Source organism: Engraulis encrasicolus, chromosome 2 (genome assembly GCF_034702125.1).
Source record: "Engraulis encrasicolus isolate BLACKSEA-1 chromosome 2, IST_EnEncr_1.0, whole genome shotgun sequence".
In the NCBI taxonomy this organism is placed as follows: domain Eukaryota; kingdom Metazoa; phylum Chordata; class Actinopteri; order Clupeiformes; family Engraulidae; genus Engraulis; species Engraulis encrasicolus.
Window position 1 is genome coordinate 25,348,812 of NC_085858.1, and position 20,527 is coordinate 25,369,338.

Here is a 20,527-nt window from a genome sequence, read left to right on the forward strand (position 1 = left end):
ATTTAAATGACTGGCCAACATGAAAGTGTCCTCCCATGTACAGACGCACATTCTAAATCTCATTATCAGTATAGTGCTCTCCTCCAACATTATGTTGCACGCCTACGTACACAAACACACAGCATAACTGTAGGAACATACCAGAGACGGTAAAAGCGTTAAATAGCTGAGAATCCTGTCTGGACTGAACAGACCACAGACGGCAAAGGCGGCGAAAGATTTGACCTTTGACATTCAATTAGGAAGAAAAATTTAGACTTTCCATTGGCTGCCGCCAAGCTGAGTCATAGCTCATTACACATTTTTTAGAAATATATTTTAGTTAAACTTCTCTTTTGATACCCTTGACACCGAAGCCGCTTTTGCCTCTTTTGCTGCTTGCTCTGCCATAGAAGCCAATTACTTCCTCCACTTTTAGTAAGCGCGTCTCTCTTTCTTTTTTTTGTCTTCCTCCAGACCCGCCTGCCCAACATTTAAGTGCACGCATATTTCGTTCCTGTGATGCATACACACACACACACACACACAATCACACACACACACAATCACACACACACACAATCACACACAGGGTGCCCAACATTAAAGTGCACGTCCACACAAACATTCACACACGCACATTTTCATTCTTTTTCTCACTCGCTCCAGACCAACCAGCCCAACATTTAAAGTGCACACCTACGTACGTATATACACTCCTGCACGTCATACTCTCTCATATGCACACACACACACACACACACACACACACACACACACACACGCACACACGTCTCTCTTTTTCTCTCTCTTCCTGCGGACCCACCTGCCCAACATTAAATGTGTACACACACACACACACACACACACACACACACACACACTAACCCTGAATCTCTCCCTCTCTCTGCAGACCCACCTGCCCAACATTAAAGTGCACGCCTACTTCGCCCCAGTGACCCCTCCCCCATCGGTGGGCGGCAGCCGCCAGAGGTTTTGCCGCTGCTGCGTCCTGCTATGATGTTACCACGCCGACCGCCGCCGCCGCCGCCACCACCACCGCCACCACGGCACCGGGACAACCTGATCTTCAACCCCTAGGTGCAACGTGGTTGTACCCCCCCCACACCTACACCCAACCCCCACCCACCCAGACCAAGCTGCTGAGAGCGACAACCACAAAAAAAACCTAAACGGACAGATGGATGGAGAGACGGAGCGAGCGAAAGAGAGAGAGAGTGTACCACATTATACTTACCTACAAACACACACACACACACACACACACACACACACACACACACACACACACAAACCTCAGTATGTAGACACACACACACACACACAGACAAGTACACATACACTCCAGGTCAATGCATGCATAGCAAAAAAAACAAAACTCTTCAGTGTACACACATGGTCTCAGACACGCTGCACATACATAAAATGCAGAATCGTCACTGAAACGCCACTACATTCCTGCTCTCCCAGGGCTGTGTTCAAGATCCGACCAGTGGTTGCTCCCTGCAGGGTATCTTAAGCGTAGAGCCCTGGAGGCCTAAAGGGGCCAGAGGACTTGAGGGTCTAGAGTACTGGAGCCAGGGGCACCACAGGAAATATTGGGCCCCATGAAAGATTCAAATTTTGGCGCCCCATGAAGGGCCCCTGTCAGTGCTTGGGCCCTGAGAATCTGTAACACCACCCCCACCCTAGTGGCACCCATGACTGGCAACATGTCATCATGCATAGGCGTATCTATGACACGCTGATTTTAACCCACTATCGCGTGTGTCCAATACGCCTTTTCAAGTTAAGTCGTGCTCCACAACGCCCTGTGACCGGTTAGGTTTAGGGATCGTTTTGGTTTAGGCACAATTTAGGTAGAAATTCGCCTAATCTCGCTGTTCTTGGCAAAAGTAAAGCAGCAGAAACATTGCTTTACTGACAGGTTAGGTTTAGGGGTGGTTTTGGTTAGGGCACAGCAAAGCATATTTGCGTTTAGTAACAGAAATGTGCTGTGACAAAACAAAATCGCCAACACGGCGGGAAAACTGCGCAAACCTCGTCACGTGTCAAAAGTGCATGAAAGAGCTTTACCGTTGCGTTGAGTAGCACGCTTTAACTTCAAACATGCGTCGCACCAACACGCTGAATGCACTAGCGTGCGATACATACGCTAAAGCATGATGACAGCCTGTGACTGGAGGCTTGGAGCACTACAAACCTTTAGGTCTGACTGTGAAGGCTGTGATCCACTCTAATCTGATTGACCCAAAGCACTGCACTGGGCGGCTACTCGCAGCAGCTAGGAGGCCCTGACGCCTAACCCACCAACCCAACCCAACCCAGCCTCTCTCACAGGCTGGCATTGAAGCCCTTTTTTAAAAAATCTGAGCCCGGTCCTAAGCTGGCCTTGTAAAGCCTGGCTCAAACTACACGACTATCTGTCCGATTCTCGGCTGAAAGCCCCCCTTACGACAATCGGTGGAACGTTAACCCCCGAACGTTTTCATCAGTGTAGTCAGCTGGTGGATGGTTACAGACTTACTAGATGTGTGCATCTGTGATCTGAGGAGTCGTCGTCGTCGTGTGGGTAAATGTGTTAAGAAATATGTGACGAGGTAAGGCTCAGCCGGGCACTAACAGAGAACATGCCCTAACATATTTCTCATTATAAGACGGGTCCCTTTTTATTTATTTTCTTTTTAAATTTAATTCAAACTTGAATTTAGTACAAGTGGATCAAGGAGACCACTGAACCATTACACAGACATAGAATGGCTGTGGGGATGTTGTTTAAGGTGGCGTCGGTGTTAATCGGCAAGGTGAAATATGGGTTGAGCTACCTCTGCAAATCAATGCATGGAGACGTCGTGAGCAAACTCGCGTGGCGTCTTTAAGTGTTTTCACTTCCTGAACGCAGCCCTGGTGTCGTTTACAGCGACTAAACTGCCTTCGAACTTTGTATTCTTATAATAGCGCACTGACAACACACACACACACACGAACATACACACAAAGAGAAATACGATCTGAGGCAGAGAGCCACACACATCCATACCTTCTATAAAAGAAAAGAAGAGAGAGTGGAAGAACATGCACATACAAACCCACAGGATAAGTCAGCAGACATACCTTTAAAAAAATATATACATGTATTCCTAGAGAGAACCTGATGCGCACTCATTCGCAATCTTCTTGCCGTTTTAAATAGAGACTGTGAGACACTGCCCTGAGACCGAGAAGATACTCCTTCCAGTTTTGGTGTGGATATGTATTACTCCACTAAAACTGGCACACGTCAGTCCCTACGCACACACACACACACACACACACACACACACACACACACACACACACACACACACACACACACACACACACACACACACACACACACACACACACACACACACACACACACACACACTTTAAGACTCTCACACTCTCATGCTGTATAGTATTCATAGCTAAAAGACATGCAGTTGCACACACAAAAACATCTCTTCATCTCTTCTCTCCTTTCCTCTTCCCGTTCTATCTCTCTCTCTCTCTCTCTCTCTCTCTCTCTCTCTCTCTCTCTCTCTCTCTCTCTTTCCCACGCTCTCCTGTCTCTCCTTTTTCGCTCTCTTGTCTGGATCATGGTCAGAGGCAAAGTGTGGTTCCTCCTGAACAGGAGACTTGACTATATATTTTTTTTTTCTAAAAAACAAAACAAAAAAATCATTGTGACTTGGATGAGGGACCTCGCAAAAAAAGATGCCAAAAGATGCATGATGTTACGGATCTAGTTTTTTAAACACTTCACCTAATATTATGGAAAAGTTGCTGGGGGGGGGGGGGAGGCGGCGGGTGCTACCGGTACCCTTCTACAGCCATGTCAGGTCATGGCAGGAAAAAAAAGGAGATTGTGCTAAACCACAGCAGAGGGTGGAATTGAACTTTGAACTCTGAACTGAAGTGAATTGAAATGAACTTCAAAATGGCACACACAAACGAACACATTGCGAATAGCCACATTCTCTCGCACAACAATACAAAATTACACACATACACACACACACACACACACAGAAACACACCCAAAAACTTCTACACCCACAGGATCTAAGAACAGAAATCTGTGTGTTTGTGTCTGTCTACTGGTGAGGAGTGAATCCAAGGAGGACAAAAAAAAACAGCAACAACAACAACAACAACAAAACAAAAACAACCAGCTTGCACACATCCTTCAACTTGGATGTTTGGAGACTTTACCTGACCCAACAAGACTGATGATCATGATCACACAACAACCAACAGAATTATGGGGGGGGAAAAAACAACAAATAAGCAAATAAATAAACCTAAAAAAAAAAAAAATATTGAATGAATTACTACGACGAGACAAGGACGTCCATCACGGATATAAACACAAGACAAGGAAGAGGAGAAAAAAAGAAAATGATCATGGGAAAGAAACAATCGTTCTATTTGTCTGTTTGTTTTTTTGTTTGTTTTGTGTTTTTTGGCTCACTAAGGTTTTTCTTTTAGTTTTTTTTTTCTCCCTTCAACGTCAAACTTTGCAGCCGTGATCCACATATATGTCTTGTCATTTGGCAAGTGTGTGTGTGTGTGTGTGTGTGTGTGTGTGTGTGTGTGTGTGTGTGTGTGTGTGTGTGTGTGTGTGTGTGAGAGAGAGAGACCCCCCCCAAGGGCCATCACCATGGCCGCTGTGTGTGATTGTCTTCAGTGTTGCAATTAGGACTCTCTAGACTGGAACCAGTGGCAGGGACTTTTGACTGGGGAGGGGAGGGGGGAGTGGAACTCGAGCTGAAACTGAAAACATACCCGACCCGTTCACTTCATGTGCCCACCCTCACACCAACACACACACTCTGCCCTTGATGAGAAACGGAGACACAGGCAAAACGCACACGCGCACACACACACACACACACACACACACACACACACACACACACACACACACACACACACACACACACACACACACAAATATCAGAGGGAGACCAGGATAAGCGGACTCTATCTGAGAGAGCCTGTCTCTCTCTCTCTCTCTCTCTCTCCATGTCTAATCCGCACCCCCACAGCCTCCATATATGGATCTGATGTTGGTTAGTTTGATTTTCTTTTTCTTTTTTTTTCCTTTGGTTCTTTTTTTTGTTGGTCGTGTTTTGTCTCCCCGTAAGTGGGTTCCAGTTGGTTATCTTGAAGTGTCTGTCACGATCGTTTGTCTTCGTCCACTAGACACACCCCTTGCCCCTCTCTCCCCTTCTCTTCTCCAACCCTTTTATTTTTCAGCAATGTCACACCCTCAGAAGAGTTATTTGCCACCCCTGCACCCCCCTACCCTCCTCTCCGCTCCATAGTGATTCCGTGTGGGAGATGAGGATTTTTTTGTTTGGTAGCAAACTAAAACCTACACACCAACAAGTGGAATCCAGCTGGATGTGAACTCTGAAAAGTTTTGTGGAAATGTACAAACAAATCAACGGAAAAAAAACATGATGATACTCAAGATACCAACGTTTATGTGACACTTTCTGGAAACTGGTGGACAGTGGAAAAAAAACAAAACAAATTATGTGGATTTTATGTCAAAAAATGCATGACAATTGCACTTTCTCAGAGGAAAAAAAAGCATTCATTATTTTTTAAAGCCCCATGCCCTTAAGCATAACACCCCCAACATGCATACATACAGTACATGCGTTCATACGTGCACACACACACATGCACATGTGTGCCCAAACACAGGAACACTAAAGATTTTATTTCTTCTGGACTCATTCTTTATGTTGGCATTTTTGCTTGCTTAGGCAAATACTGATGCTGACGTGCACATCTCGGTCATACAAGCAAACTAATGCACAGCCGGCAACACCACAAGCATAGGGAGATCGAACTCTCAATCACACTCTTTAACACACAGAGACATAAACACACACTCAGCGCCCCTCTTGTTTTCAGATTTTATGATTCTTTGCAAATGGTGTGGTGTCTGACTGTGTTTTTTGTTGTTTTTTTTGTTTTGTTTTGTTTTTCTTTTGTCCAAACAGCTTTTTATTCTGACCTCTGACCCCCCCACCACCCCTCCCTCCCTCCCTCCCATATGTCTCCTTGGCAACCTGGTGTTTTGGTTCTGTGTCTACATGTAAAGAGAGGCCTCTATGTGAGGTGGGGGTGAGGGGTGAGGATTGGGGAAGGGCAGGGTGGGATGAGGGGTAAGGCGGTTTTTATCTGGACAAGTCTGGTGTTGAGCATTCTGACCCCAGGACAAGGAGTGTGTGTGTGTGCGTGTGCGTGTGCGTGTGTGTGTGTGTGTGTGTGTGTGTGTGTTTTGAAGGTTGTATGTGTGGGCCTGTGTGTCTGCACGTGCTTGCATGTGGGCCTGTGTGTGTGTGCGTGAGTGCGTGTGTGTGTGTGTGAGTGCGTGCTCCTGGGGCAGGGTGGTGGGTGAGAATGTGAAAAGTGACCTGAAGAAGTGTATCCTGAGTTGTGATCCTTTTGGAGGTAAAAAGCAAATTCAATTTTGACAATGACTGTAGTTGTTCTAATTACTGTAAATCTCCTTTTACTTTTCTTTTCTTTTCTTTTTTTTTCTTTTTTTTTACAATTAACGGATATAAATGAGTCTGTATGTATGAATAAATATATAACTATATTATTAAGACCTGTGTTTTATTTCACTGATTGAATAAAATATTTTTGTTGAGCGTTGAACAATGTTTTATGTAGTCAAAGAGGACGTGCAACAATAGAGGGCAGTCATGGGTGAGCGGTTAGGGCGTCAGACTTGCATCCCAGAGGTTGCCGGTTTGACTCCCGACCCGCCAGGTTGGTGGGGGGAGTAATCAACCAGTGCTCTCCCCCATCCTCCTCCATGACTGAGGTACCCTGAGCTTGGTACCGTCCCACCGCACTGCTCCCCATGGGGCGCCACTGAGGGCTGCCCCCTTGCACGGGTGAGGCATAAATGCAATTTCGTTGTGTGCAGTGTTCACTTGTGTGCTGTGGAGTGCTGTGTCACAATGACAATGGGAGTTGGAGTTTCCCAATGGGCTTTCACTTTCATATCAAGCAGTTCTTTTTTCGTGTCTATCAAATCAGAGGAAATGTGTAAAACCAGAAACTTTTGGCTGGGTGCTCTTTGATCCAAGATTATGTCATCCAAGGTGAGGTGAGGGCTTTGCTTGACCAAGGCAAGCTGTGAGGTTGGCCTGAAGAAGGCCCAAGCTGCTATGCACTTGCAATTTAAAAGCCCCCTTTGGACATGTTGTGGCGGAATGCACTTCCACCATGGTCTCCAAGACTAATTGTTTCCAATGCCCAGTAGCACACTGCACCCACAAACACACATACACCTAATTGAGGCCACTGAAGCAGTTCTACCTGAAGATGAGACGCACCTGCAGCGAGATCTGATTGGGGGGTGTGGCCGTAAGATGGCACCGCTTGTTAGATGCCAGTTTTGAGCATTCTCGAAGAGGACACAGAGGAGAGAGGACACGAGGACAGAGAGAGGAGAGAGAAGCACCAGAAGCACCAGAGCGAAGCCACAAACGTACAGTATACGAGTACTAGCGCAAGTGCTACCCAATTGCCACAAAGGAAGTACAGACTGGGGAAGACTCGGAAGGCGATCTGAGCGCCGAAAGGAAGTCGTTGGCCGGGTCTGTTGTTGCCCAAAGACTCCCGAACAGACCCAATATCCGCCACTCCAGCCAAACGTGAGTCCGAATCCTTTCCTTGCGTTTGGAGTATCATGCGCTCTGAGTAACTCTCCCACGCTGCAGTGGACAATCGCTCTGCTTCACCTACAGTCACACACACATGCACACACGCACATACCTCCTCCTGCCGCTCTGCTTCTCCACCACACGCACATACCCCCTCCCGCCGCTGCGCGCTCTGCTAGGGGCTTCACATCAGACACACACACGCTGCGCGCTCTGCTAGGAGCTTTGTCCTAGACACACACACATGCACACACGCACATAACGCACTCCCCTACATCCAAACACTGATCTCCTTTTCTTTTCTCCTTCATACACACACACACTGATAACTTTGGTTCTAGTTTTGATATTTCGTTGTGGGGTTTGTCTCGCTGACGAGCGAGTTGATTGTTATTGTAAGTTTGTTATATTGTTGGTAACCGGCTCGGCTGGTGGTGTTTTTTGTTAAGAATCTATTTTGTGTTGTGTTTTGATAAAGACGTTGCTGGCTTGACTCCTTGGTTTGTTGTTCGTTTATTTTGACTTATTATTTTATTGCTGGCGGAAGCTTATAATTTAATGACAGGATTTAAAGGCCTGTCTGGCGCCTGAACTTTGGCTTATTCAGTGCCCGCCCGTAAGCGCCGCCACAGAATGGCGCCTGAACAGGGACTGGAGTGATTACGAACTGAACTTTTTCTCATCTCGCTTGGTGCGAGCATCTGCACACACTCACAAAACACATACATTCGTACACACATGAGCGCGTGCACACATTTGCGTCATTTACATTCCTATGAAGGAACTTTGTGCTCTGGACGTTGCTTGACTAGTGCGGGCACTTGTGGACAAAGAAAAAAAAAAAAAAATACTGTTGAAATTGAGCTGTGCATCCTCTGCTATGCTGCTATGCTGTGTTGAATTGTTCATTCATGCTGTGCTGCTATGCTATTTTGATGTGTTGCAATGCTATGTATTCACACTGTTTATTGATGTGCTGAAATTCATAGTCAGGTCTGTGTTGACTTATTGTTGCCACACTCTTGAATTTTCTCATTCTTGTTGAACTCACTTATCTTGTGCCTGTTGCTTAAGCATTTGCTTATTGTGTTTAACTGCCTTTTTGAGGGTTGTTGATTTTCATTGGGTACTTTTTTCACTACACACACAAACACCTGACACAAACATTTTGCACACAACATTCCTCTTTATTAACACAACATTTCACAACACACAACCAAACTTGAAGCGCATGGTGCAAAGTATACAGTAACAATGTCAGAACCAGAGAACTTGGAAATGGCAGAACAGGAGAACCAACCTGAAGTTACTCTACCAGCACAACTTGCGTCACCCCCTGACATACAAACCCCTCAAGTTACACACCAAGTGCAATTACAGCTGTCTAGTACCACTGTTGCTGGAGACCCACTACCTGCTGTAACTACAGCATCCCCTGTGCTGGCCACTGGGCCGCCCAATCTGTTCACAGATGCACTCCCAGCTGTTCATACAGACCATACACAGGCCGCAACTGCCTCTCCATTGGATGCTGACTTGAAACACTCTTCCTTATGGTCTTCCAATACCTCACTCCAGCAAGACTTGCCATTGAACCTTCCTACGCCAGCCCGAACCCTTGGGGCACTGGCATTACAAACCCCCGACCACTGGGCTGTGCTCTTTGACAAGTTGAAACACCAGGAATCTCAGATGAGTGAACTGTCCAAACAAGTGATGAGGAGTCGTTTTCACCTGGAAGGAAGACTGCAGAACATGTCAGACAATGCACAAATGCAATTCTCAAAAGTCAATGCAACACTTACTGAAAGTAAACAAAAAACGGAAAGTGAATGGGATAACGTGCTAAAAGGCATTAAAACCATGATCACAGAGGAAATCAAAAATCAAAATGCTACACACCTTTCTGAAATCCGCTTCATGGTTGAACAGTTACAAGCAGAGGTACAGCAGGAAATCTTGACACAGAGAAGAGCTTTTGAATCTGATTGCCAACACCTTTCACAAAATGTGGACACCTGTGCAAGACTTACAAATCAAATGAGCACTTCATTAGCACATCTCCCTACACACATCACCAAAGAATACAATATACTTACCAACAAGATCCAGGAGCTTGAAAATAAGCTAGAGCAACATGTTTTGACTGCTTCTCCACTTGCCAAGCTGTCAGCTGCTCACACTTCTGCTGCAGCCACTCCAGCTTCACTGCCTGTATCCATGGCAACCGTTCCACCTACTGGAGTCAAATCAGATCATCTGAAAGTTCTGAAATTGTCATTCCCCACTTTTGGCAAAACAAATGATGATCCAGACCCTGTTCTTTACCTTTCCAAATGCCGTGACTTTCTGGCCATACACCCACTGACAGACACAGAGATTCTGGCAGCTTTCAGAACCGCTCTCCATGGCACAGCTAGAGACTGGTGGGAAATCGCTATGACCGAGGTCCTCACATGGGCCCAATTCGAAAAAAAATTCCTAACTGCTTTCTTGTCTGACGACTATGAGGAGGAACTCACAGACCGTGTGCGAAACCGCAAACAAAAAGTGAATGAATCTATCCGTGACTTCTCTTTCTCATATCGTGCCCTGTGTAAACAGTGGAAACCCACCATTACCGAACCAGAGATCGTCAAAATGATTCTGAAGAACATAAAACCACAGCTGGCTACCTACTTACGCGGTCGTTCCCAGACTGTGGAAGAGCTGGTCAGACTAGGTCATCAGCTGGAGAAAGACCTAGAACAACAATCCTTGTATGAGACACAACACAACACCCGAGATAAGAACCCACAGAGGGGCAACGTTCCCAAACCTACTGACACAGACACACTGATCACTTGCTGGCGCTGCAAAGGGCAACACCTTCCTGGTTCCTGCCCACAATACCAAGCCTCTGGAGGCCGCCAAAACACACAGCATCATCAAAAGAACAATCCCCGACCACACAAGCCCGCACAGCAGGGCAGTGGAAGCGTCACTCTCACAGTCTCACAGACAGAAAATGTACTGGCAGGACGCTCCTTCACTATCCCACGACAACTGGTAGTCACCATCAATGTTGGACCGTGGAATGGCAGAGCTATCGTTGACACAGGGGCCAGCTACACACTCATCCATGAGTTGGTCTGGAAAGCTCTCAAACGGCCAAAAGAAGACTTGAAGCCCTGGATTAGCGGACCGCTCTTCTTGGCCCATGGCGAGAGTGAAACACCCCTGGGCAAAGTCGAAGTGACCGTCAACCTAGGTGACGTTGCATGCACCTACGAAGTGGCAGTCCTACCCCCTAAAGCTCTAGCCTACAAAGTGGTGCTTGGACTTGACTACTTAGTCCACAGCGGCTTGCAAATCCATGCAGCCGACTATCAGCATAGCTTCAAGGGGAGACCCGAGAAATACCTGTTCCTACAGAATGATGCACACACCACACTACACAATACACCACACATGACTACTCTTATGTCTTGCATACCTCCTCCTTACATACCAGAAGAGCCGTTGAAGCTGACCGCTCAAGATTACATAGATCTTGCAGTTGAGAACGCAGAGGTGGAAAACTGGGAGAAGGCTGGTCTCAGACAGTTACTGGAATCAAAGCCAGATCTGTGCACTCTTAAACCAGGACGGACTGATGTTCTGAAACACAGAATCCACACCACCAGTGAAGTACCCATCAAGCAAAAACCGTACAGGAAATCTGCTGTAAAACGCCAGATCATAGAGCAGCACCTGAAAGAGATGCTTGATGGAAGAGTGATTGAGCCATCATATTCGGGGTGGACTTCACCAGTCGTTCTTGTCCCAAAACAGTGTGGAACGCTCAGGTTCTGTGTCGATTACCGAAAGCTCAATGCCGTCACAGAGACTGATGCCTACCCAATACCAAACATAAATGAACTCCTTGAGTCACTTGCGGGTTCCGCAATCTTCTCTACGCTAGACTTAAACAGTGGCTACTGGCAGGTCGCCATGGACCCTGCAAGCGTGGCAAAGACGGCATTCATCACCCACATGGGCACTTTCCAATTCAGAGTCATGCCCTTCGGCTTAAAGAACGCCCCAGCCAGCTTCCAACGCCTAATGGACTTGGTCTTGGCTGACCTGAAAGGAAAGATATGTTTAGTGTACCTTGACGACATTGTGATTTACTCACCATCTGTGGAACGCCATTTCCAAGACCTCAATGCCGTACTCACAAAACTTCACACAGCAGGTCTTACCCTGAACCTGAAAAAATCCAAATTCTGCATGAGGGAAATCAAGTACTTGGGGCACATCGTATCTGCCCAGGGCATCACTGCAGACCCCGCAAAAGTGGAAGCCATCAAGGCCTACCCGGCTCCAACATCAGTCAAGGAGGTGCAGCGGTTCCTTGGGCTAGCAGGATGGTACCACCGCTTTGTACCTGGTTTCTCGCAGATTGCTGAACCACTCAACTCTCTGAAGAAGAAAGGTCGTGTCTTTGAATGGGATCAAAAGTGTGAAGATGCTTTCCAGACCTTGAAAGATCACCTTACATCTCCTCCCGTGCTTGGTCATCCCGACCTAACCCTTCCATTCTTCGTGTACACTGATGCCAGTGACTTGGGGCTTGGTGGCATCCTGACCCAGAAGAAGGGGATAGGCCACGAAGAGGTCATTGCTTTCGCAAGCAGAAGCCTCAACAAGGCAGAAAAGAATTACTCTGCTACTGAGAAGGAATGCCTTGCGGTGGTCTGGGCCCTAGAGAAATGGCAGCACTACCTGGAACCAAAAACCTTCACCGTAGTGACCGACCATGCCGCCTTGCAGTGGGTGTTCAGCAGTACAAAGACCTCTAGTCGTCTTCTTCGCTGGGCTCTCCGCCTCCAGAAGTTCAACTTCATCATTGAATACAGAAAGGGAAAACTCAATGTGGCACCCGACGCTCTGTCCCGCTCGACTGTTGGACCTTCATGCGTGCTGGCCGTAAGTCAAGACGGGCCACAGGATTACCCATTCTCCTCAATCACACTCTGGGAAGAACAACACAAAGATCCCCAGATACAATCTGTCATGAAAGACCTGGCAAGAGGCAGTGAGGAGACTGAGGAAAAATATGCAATACTGGATGACATGCTCTACAGGAAAATCCAACAGGATGACAAACACCACTTCCGAGTCTGGATACCGGCATCACTGGTACAGTCACTACTCACCACATACCACGACTCTCCCTGGTGCGGCCATCAAGGCATGTTTAAAACCTACAAACGGATTCACAATGTGGCTTACTGGCCAAAAATGTGGGACGGAATCCGCAATTATGTCCGCAACTGCACCATCTGCCAGACCCGCAAAGGTGAAAGCCGTAAGAAAAGCGGTAAACTTCAACAGACAGCCGTAAGCTACCCCAACGAGATGCTGGGAGTAGACCTCATGGGGCCCCTACCCCGCAGCTCAAGCCGACATGAGCACCTTCTGGTCCTGGTCGACTACTACACCCGTTGGGTAGAACTGTTCCCACTCCGCACAGCCTCCGCTGCCGTGGTAGCCCGCATTGTCCGTGACGAAATACTTACCCGCTGGGGCGTGCCTGACCACATCCTGTCCGACAGAGGTCCGCAGTTCATTTCCAATGTGTTCAAGGAACTCTGTCAGACCTGGAAAGTCACTCCTAAACTGACCACTACTTACCATCCACAAACAAACCTGACCGAGAGGGTCAACCGAAACCTGAAGTCCATGATCGCCTCATACGTCACAGACAATCACAAAAAATGGGACCAATACCTACCTGAACTCCGTTTCGCCCTCAACTCCGCTGTCCATGAGACCACCGGAATTACTCCTGCCGAGTTACACCTGGGAAGGAAACTGCGTAGCCCCATGGACAACCTCCTCAGAGGACAGAACCTCAACCCTGATGATGCCGGATACAATGTTGTGCAACACTTGGCAGACCTGCAAAAGAAAGCACACATTAGCAGCAAGAAGGCAAAGGCCAGACAACTTAGGAACTACAACAAAAACAGAAAAGATGTTGAGTATGTACCTAAGGACAGAGTGTGGGTGCGCAACCATGTTCTGTCGTCCAAGGCCAAACACTTCTCTGCAAAGCTGGCGCCCAGATGGAAAGGTCCTTACAGAGTCTTACAGCAGCTAGGCCCTGTCAACTATGAGGTAGTCCGGGAGGACACAGGGGAACATCGGCACAATGTGCACGTGTGCAACATGAAGCCTTGCTTTCCCACAGCGGCACAGGTCGAACGGCAGGAAAGAGAGGCCCTCTTAAAAGTTTTTGAAGATGAGTCCAGTGACGACGACTTCCTTGGTTTCACGTAGCCACATCTCTTGCCAACCATGGGTTGTCTTCCCATGGAGGGGGGAGTGTGGCGGAATGCACTTCCACCATGGTCTCCAAGACTAATTGTTTCCAATGCCCAGTAGCACACTGCACCCACAAACACACATACACCTAATTGAGGCCACTGAAGCAGTTCTACCTGAAGATGAGACGCACCTGCAGCGAGATCTGATTGGGGGGTGTGGCCGTAAGATGGCACCGCTTGTTAGATGCCAGTTTTGAGCATTCTCGAAGAGGACACAGAGGAGAGAGGACACGAGGACAGAGAGAGGAGAGAGAAGCACCAGAAGCACCAGAGCGAAGCCACAAACGTACAGTATACGAGTACTAGCGCAAGTGCTACCCAATTGCCACAAAGGAAGTACAGACTGGGGAAGACTCGGAAGGCGATCTGAGCGCCGAAAGGAAGTCGTTGGCCGGGTCTGTTGTTGCCCAAAGACTCCCGAACAGACCCAATATCCGCCACTCCAGCCAAACGTGAGTCCGAATCCTTTCCTTGCGTTTGGAGTATCATGCGCTCTGAGTAACTCTCCCACGCTGCAGTGGACAATCGCTCTGCTTCACCTACAGTCACACACACATGCACACACGCACATACCTCCTCCTGCCGCTCTGCTTCTCCACCACACGCACATACCCCCTCCCGCCGCTGCGCGCTCTGCTAGGGGCTTCACATCAGACACACACACGCTGCGCGCTCTGCTAGGAGCTTTGTCCTAGACACACACACATGCACACACGCACATAACGCACTCCCCTACATCCAAACACTGATCTCCTTTTCTTTTCTCCTTCATACACACACACACTGATAACTTTGGTTCTAGTTTTGATATTTCGTTGTGGGGTTTGTCTCGCTGACGAGCGAGTTGATTGTTATTGTAAGTTTGTTATATTGTTGGTAACCGGCTCGGCTGGTGGTGTTTTTTGTTAAGAATCTATTTTGTGTTGTGTTTTGATAAAGACGTTGCTGGCTTGACTCCTTGGTTTGTTGTTCGTTTATTTTGACTTATTATTTTATTGCTGGCGGAAGCTTATAATTTAATGACAGGATTTAAAGGCCTGTCTGGCGCCTGAACTTTGGCTTATTCAGTGCCCGCCCGTAAGCGCCGCTACAATGTCATAATAAATAAATCCACTTTAAACTTCAAACACAAGCAGATAATTGGAGTGCTTCTGGGTCTTCACCTTTTTCCTTCAGTGTAGGGGCTCTCAAGTTTAGTCCAGGAAGAGAAGTTCTGAGACACTCAAGGTTGTGATTTTTTAATTCTTTTTTTATTTGGCTTTTTTATTGTAGCCAAATAAAAAAGTCTTTAAAAAAATTGCAACCTTGAGTGCCTTAGAACTTCTCCTCCTGGACCACTTAAAACTTTGAGTGCCATGGTCAAGACAAGTTCTTCTTTTCACCTAACCTTAGTTCCGTTTTCTTTTAAGAAGTGTTGTAGTTTTTATTGGTTGTAACTGGGCTGTAAACTTTGGATTACACCACTACCACCACTCTTATCTTTTTGAAAGAGCTGTGGTCTTACCTCTCACTATGTTCGCACTAAGCCATTCCAATTTCAGCTTTCTTCACCATTGTGTAGCCTGAATGTGACAGTCTTTTACAGTCCTCAAGAGTTTTCTGAAACATTTTTCTACATTTCCAAGTTACATATTTTTAGTCCAAGTTCTCTGCTGGTAAAAGCTTGTTTTCAGTTTCACATTTTGTCTGTCTTGCTGTGGCCTTTTCCCCTCTGATATATGATTAGGGTTTTTTTCTTCCGGAACCAGTCCATATCATCCGCATGAAAGATTTCACAATTACACTCACCAACACTTACCACTGGCTTTGTCTGCATTTGCAGATTCGTCTTTGATTATTTTGTCTTCCGTATTGATGTACTATTGCTACATAACTCAATAATTTTTTTTTCAATAGTGTATTCAGCCCTGCATGCGAAACTCAGATTTGGCCACAAGATGGCAGTGGTGCGTAGGGTGATACGGCTTAGAGCTTTGTTTTTTTCCACAGCCATGGAATTCATTCAGGGGTGAGTTTCTCTAAAGGGAAGTTGTTAGCCTGTTAGCAACTTTGGTAGTTGCCAATGGGAAAATGCATTGAAAGCAACAAAGTAGCTAATGTAGTAAGCAACTTTGATTTTGAGAAATTCACCCCAGAGTTGTGAGAACCGGGGTGCAGGAAGTCAGTTGGTGACATGATTCACATACATTCGAATAGTTTTAAGCAGCGACTCTCTTTTCGCTATAGACTTACACATAACCACCACGTAACAAGCGAAGATGACGTAAAAATGAATTAAAATCATTTATATTTACCTTTACTGCACTCTCTGTGTTTGACGCTCACTTCCTGGAACTATTTTGGAACTATTTCAATGATGATCTGTGTGTCAAAGGCTCCATGACTCGACATCTTTGTGTAAAAAACGGAACACGGAGGTCCGAGGGATAAGCCTAACTCTTACTTCCATGGCTCTGGAGGTTACCATAGGAACAGATTGGCAGAGTGAGAGAGAGCGCAGAGGGTTTTGACACCAGGGTTTGTCATGTGTGGCTGACTGGCTGTGGCCGTGTCACAACGCCACAGATTTATGCATTTGGGTCGCTATGATGAAGGCTGGCCTGGGACTTCTGCCTCTCTCCTTAAATTAGCACTTCCGAATCGTTCCACACAAAAAAATCTGTGCCCTATTTAAAAGTCTCATTCTCATTCTCTCTCTGTCTTTTTCATTACCTTCTCCATCCCTTCTCTTGCTCTCTGTGGCCTTGGCTGTAAGGCAACCGGACATCCTCCTGGAAGAAGAACAAGTCCAGTGGCCTCAGTGCTCAGCATTGAAACATTATGAACCCCCCCTGCCCCTCAAATGTTCATACACACAGAGCAAAGCAATCTATCCGTCCACCTGAGAATGAAGACTTGTTTGTCTGCTCGGCTGACCTGGGCTGACTTTGCAGATTGCATCCTGCCCCTCCTGACCTGCCTGGGGGGATACTATGTAGCCGGCCGGGAGTCTGTGTGTTTGTGTGTGTGTGTGTGTGTGTGACCCACACACATTCGCAGGAAAGCTGACGGTAGGGACACAGGGGTCAGTTGTCCGAGGCCAGAGGAGAAGGGGGGACAAAATTGGGTCCCTATTGAATTATATGTATGGACTGGGAGGCCCTTTCAGATGACTTTGTCCTGGTCCTGGCCAAAACTGTCTGTGGCCCTACACACACACACACACACACACACAGACAGGTCCTGCCGAGTCCTATATCCGCTCTCGGTCTGGTGCCGGGACACCTTGATGTCATCAAACACTGACAGGGCCTTTGTAGTGTCTCAGGGGATGCGCTTTGGAAACTTTCCCCTCTCTGTTCACTCATCACTGTTCTCTTACTCTCTCTCTCTCTCTCTCTCTCTCTCTCTCTCTCTCTCTCGCCATTTCTCTTTCTGTTTCTCTTCCCATTTGTCACTTTCATTCTTTCACTCTTACACAGTCAGTCACTCACAGACACACATTCTGTCTCTCTCTGTCTTTCACATCTCACAAACTCACTTTCTCTACTCACTGCCCCTCGCCCTCTCTCACACATACAGACAACAGTATAGGGCTGCTTTCCGGAGCTGGATGACTCTCTCTCTCCTTCAAGCACACACACACACACACACACACACACACACACACACACACACACACACACACACACAGGCACACTCAGGGGTTTGTGGTTTTGTTTATACGGGTGAAAAGAGAGTGGATGGGGCGGGGGGGGGGGGGGGGTTGTATTTTTGGCACGTAAGGTGAAAGTACTGTGATGTCGGCTGGGAGAGATGATGCACTCGCCAAAATGGACAGACTCGACTGGGTGGCTTTTTTTTCTGTCTGTCGGTCTGCTTGCTCTTTGTTTGAGAATACATTTGCTCCATTGTGCAGTTCTGAAATGGACGTCTGTAGTTAATGAAAGCGGAGCAGGGGGAGAGAGAGTTGCGTGGAACAGGGATACCGACAGGGAGGTGGACAAAGGGGTTAGTTGTCCCGGGCCCAGGGACAGAGAGGAGCCCAGAATTGGGTACTCACTTCATTGTAAGCAAGGGTTCTTACAAAAACAAGGAAGTTCGACCACATTACTCCAATTTTAAGATCGCTGCATTGGCTCCCAGTAAGCTACAGAATTGATTTTAAGGCAATGCTACTTGTGTTTAAATCATTAAATGGAATGGGACCCACATATCTACTGGATATGTTTCAGCTGTATGCACCAACCAGGTCACTAAGGTCAACGGAGAAGAATTTGTTGGTGATTCCAGAAGTCAAAACAAAGTGTGGAGAGGCAGCCTCTAGCTTCTATGCTTCAAAGCTTTGGAACCAACTTCCAGATGATGTAAAAAATGCACCCACTAATTGATAGCTTTAAATCTAGACTCAAGACAAAGCTGTTCTCAGATGCTTTCCCCTAGCTCAAATTCTTATTTTTTATTTTTATGTTTATTATTATTATTATTTTTTAATTATTATCATTTTATCTTATGTTTTATCTTAATGTTTTAAATGTTCTTTGACTCTAATTTATTTCCTTCTTTCTTCCATGTTTCCTTTCTTTTTGCATTTGTTAATCTTGTGAAGCACATTGAGTTGCACCTGTGTATGAAATGCGCTATAGAAATAAACTTGCCTTGCCTTGCCTTGCCTTGCCTTGTTTGTATTGGGTGGGTCGGTGTTTTGGGGGCCCCCTTTTAGATTACTTGGTCCTGTCTCTGGCTTAAGCTGTCAGCGGCCCCAGGCGTGGAGATTGGCACTGCGTCAACCATCTAATGCCACCTTCCCTCCCATCCATCTGTTGCACTGAGCTGGGTTCTAAACATCCAGTCGCACTATGTGTGTGTGTGTGTGCGCGCGTGCGTGCGCCAGTGTGTGCGTGCGTGCGTCAGTGTGTGCGTGCGTGCCTTTGTGTGTGCATGTGTGCGTGCGTGCGTGTGTGTGCGAGCGAGCGCGCGTGTGTGTGTAGTGGAGCTTATTCTATTGGAGCACTGCAGTTCATGTGTTTATGTCTATAACCGGAATGGCGTAGCCTCTATCTATCTACCCTGACCCGTCTCTCTCTCTCTCTCTTTCTCTCTCTCTCTCTGTCCTGTGACAGCTAATATCTCGGGGGATTAGCAATGTGGCTTTTTCTTTCTTCCTGTTCGTCTTATCCGGAGCGGTGGAGAAAATGAAATGCACACAGAGAATTGTTATGCTCGTCAATCAGCAGATGTAAAACATACGCACGCTCTCGCTGCTGTCGGTGTGTGTACGTGTGTGTGTGTGTGTGTGTGTGTGTGTATGTGTGTGTGTGCGCATGTGTGTGTACGTGTGTGTGTGTGTGTGTGTGTGCACAGGAGTGCCGACGGGGGGATAAAGGGGACAGTTGTCCTGGGGCCAAGGAGAGAGGGGGCCCTTTCAGATGACTTTGTCCCGGGCCGGACAAGGCTGTCAGAGGCCCTGTGCGTGTGTGTGTGTGTGTGTGTGTGTGTGTGTGTGTGTGTGTGTGTGTGTGTGTGTGTGTGTGTGTGTGTGTGTGTGTGTGTGTGTGTGTGTGTGTGTCCTTTATCATTTGTCTCATGCATGCCACCTGTGTAATGTAATGTTATTCACATTCATTGGCAGAGAGCATTCCTTGACATATACATTCACATATTGTCCCTGACATCCATTCTGCCCTCTGCAGAGCTCCAACATGTGTCATCTCTCATATGTATACAGTGTGTGTGTGTGTGTGTGTGTGTGTGTGTGTGTGTGTGTGTGTGTGTGTGTGTGTGTGTGTGTGTGTGTGTGTGTGTGTGTGTGTGTGTGTGTGCAGGTGTGTGCAGGGCCGGTCACAGCTTTTTCTGGGCCGGGACACAGTAATCAGAAAGTCCCCCCCACCACCACCACCCAAAACATACAACGTAATGAGTTCTGTGCCCCCTCTCTCCCTGGGCCCGGTACAACTTACTCTGTTTCCCCCACTGACTGTGTGTGTGTGTGTGTGTGTGTGTGTGTGTGTGTGTGTGTGTGTGTGTGTGTGTGTGTGTGTGTGTGTGTGTGTGAGTGTGTGTGTGTGTGTGTGTGCGTGTGTGTGTGTGTGTTTGTGTGTGAGAGAGAGGGGGGGGGGGGCAGATAGACACAGATATGAATCAATAGTAGGCCGGCATATAACCTCAGTATGTATTATTCACATGTATAAAAACTAAATCTGAATCACAAGTTCTGTCTCTCCCACTTTGTAGGCCTACACAGAAAATAGAACACAGCCTCTCTAGGGAAGTTGAAAGTCTTTGTGAATGGATCGTGCAGGCAAAGTTCCTTACTCGTGCAGTTCAGTCTACTGTACTTAAGTGAATAATAATCTCATTTATCAGCGGGTAAGCATAGGTCCCCCTATGCGCCGGTACCAATAACTCTCGGCCTTTAAGGTCGAACCCATAGGCTACACCTTTCTCAACCTGGCCGGTGCCCCTGCGGTGAGA

The 20,527-nt window shown here is 47.1% G+C and overlaps 1 protein-coding gene across 1 annotated transcript in view; it reads left to right on the forward strand.

Moving 5' to 3' along the window:
* fbxl20 (F-box and leucine-rich repeat protein 20) overlaps positions 1-6,646 on the forward strand; it is a 37,080-nt gene extending 30,434 nt beyond the window's left edge. The window contains exon 15 of the mRNA XM_063184852.1: positions 893-6,646. Coding sequence (XP_063040922.1) covers positions 893-1,000 — 108 coding nt within the window. The 3' untranslated portion in view covers positions 1,001-6,646. The remainder of the gene's footprint in view (positions 1-892) is intronic.
* Positions 6,647-20,527: the final 13,881 nt, after the last annotated feature.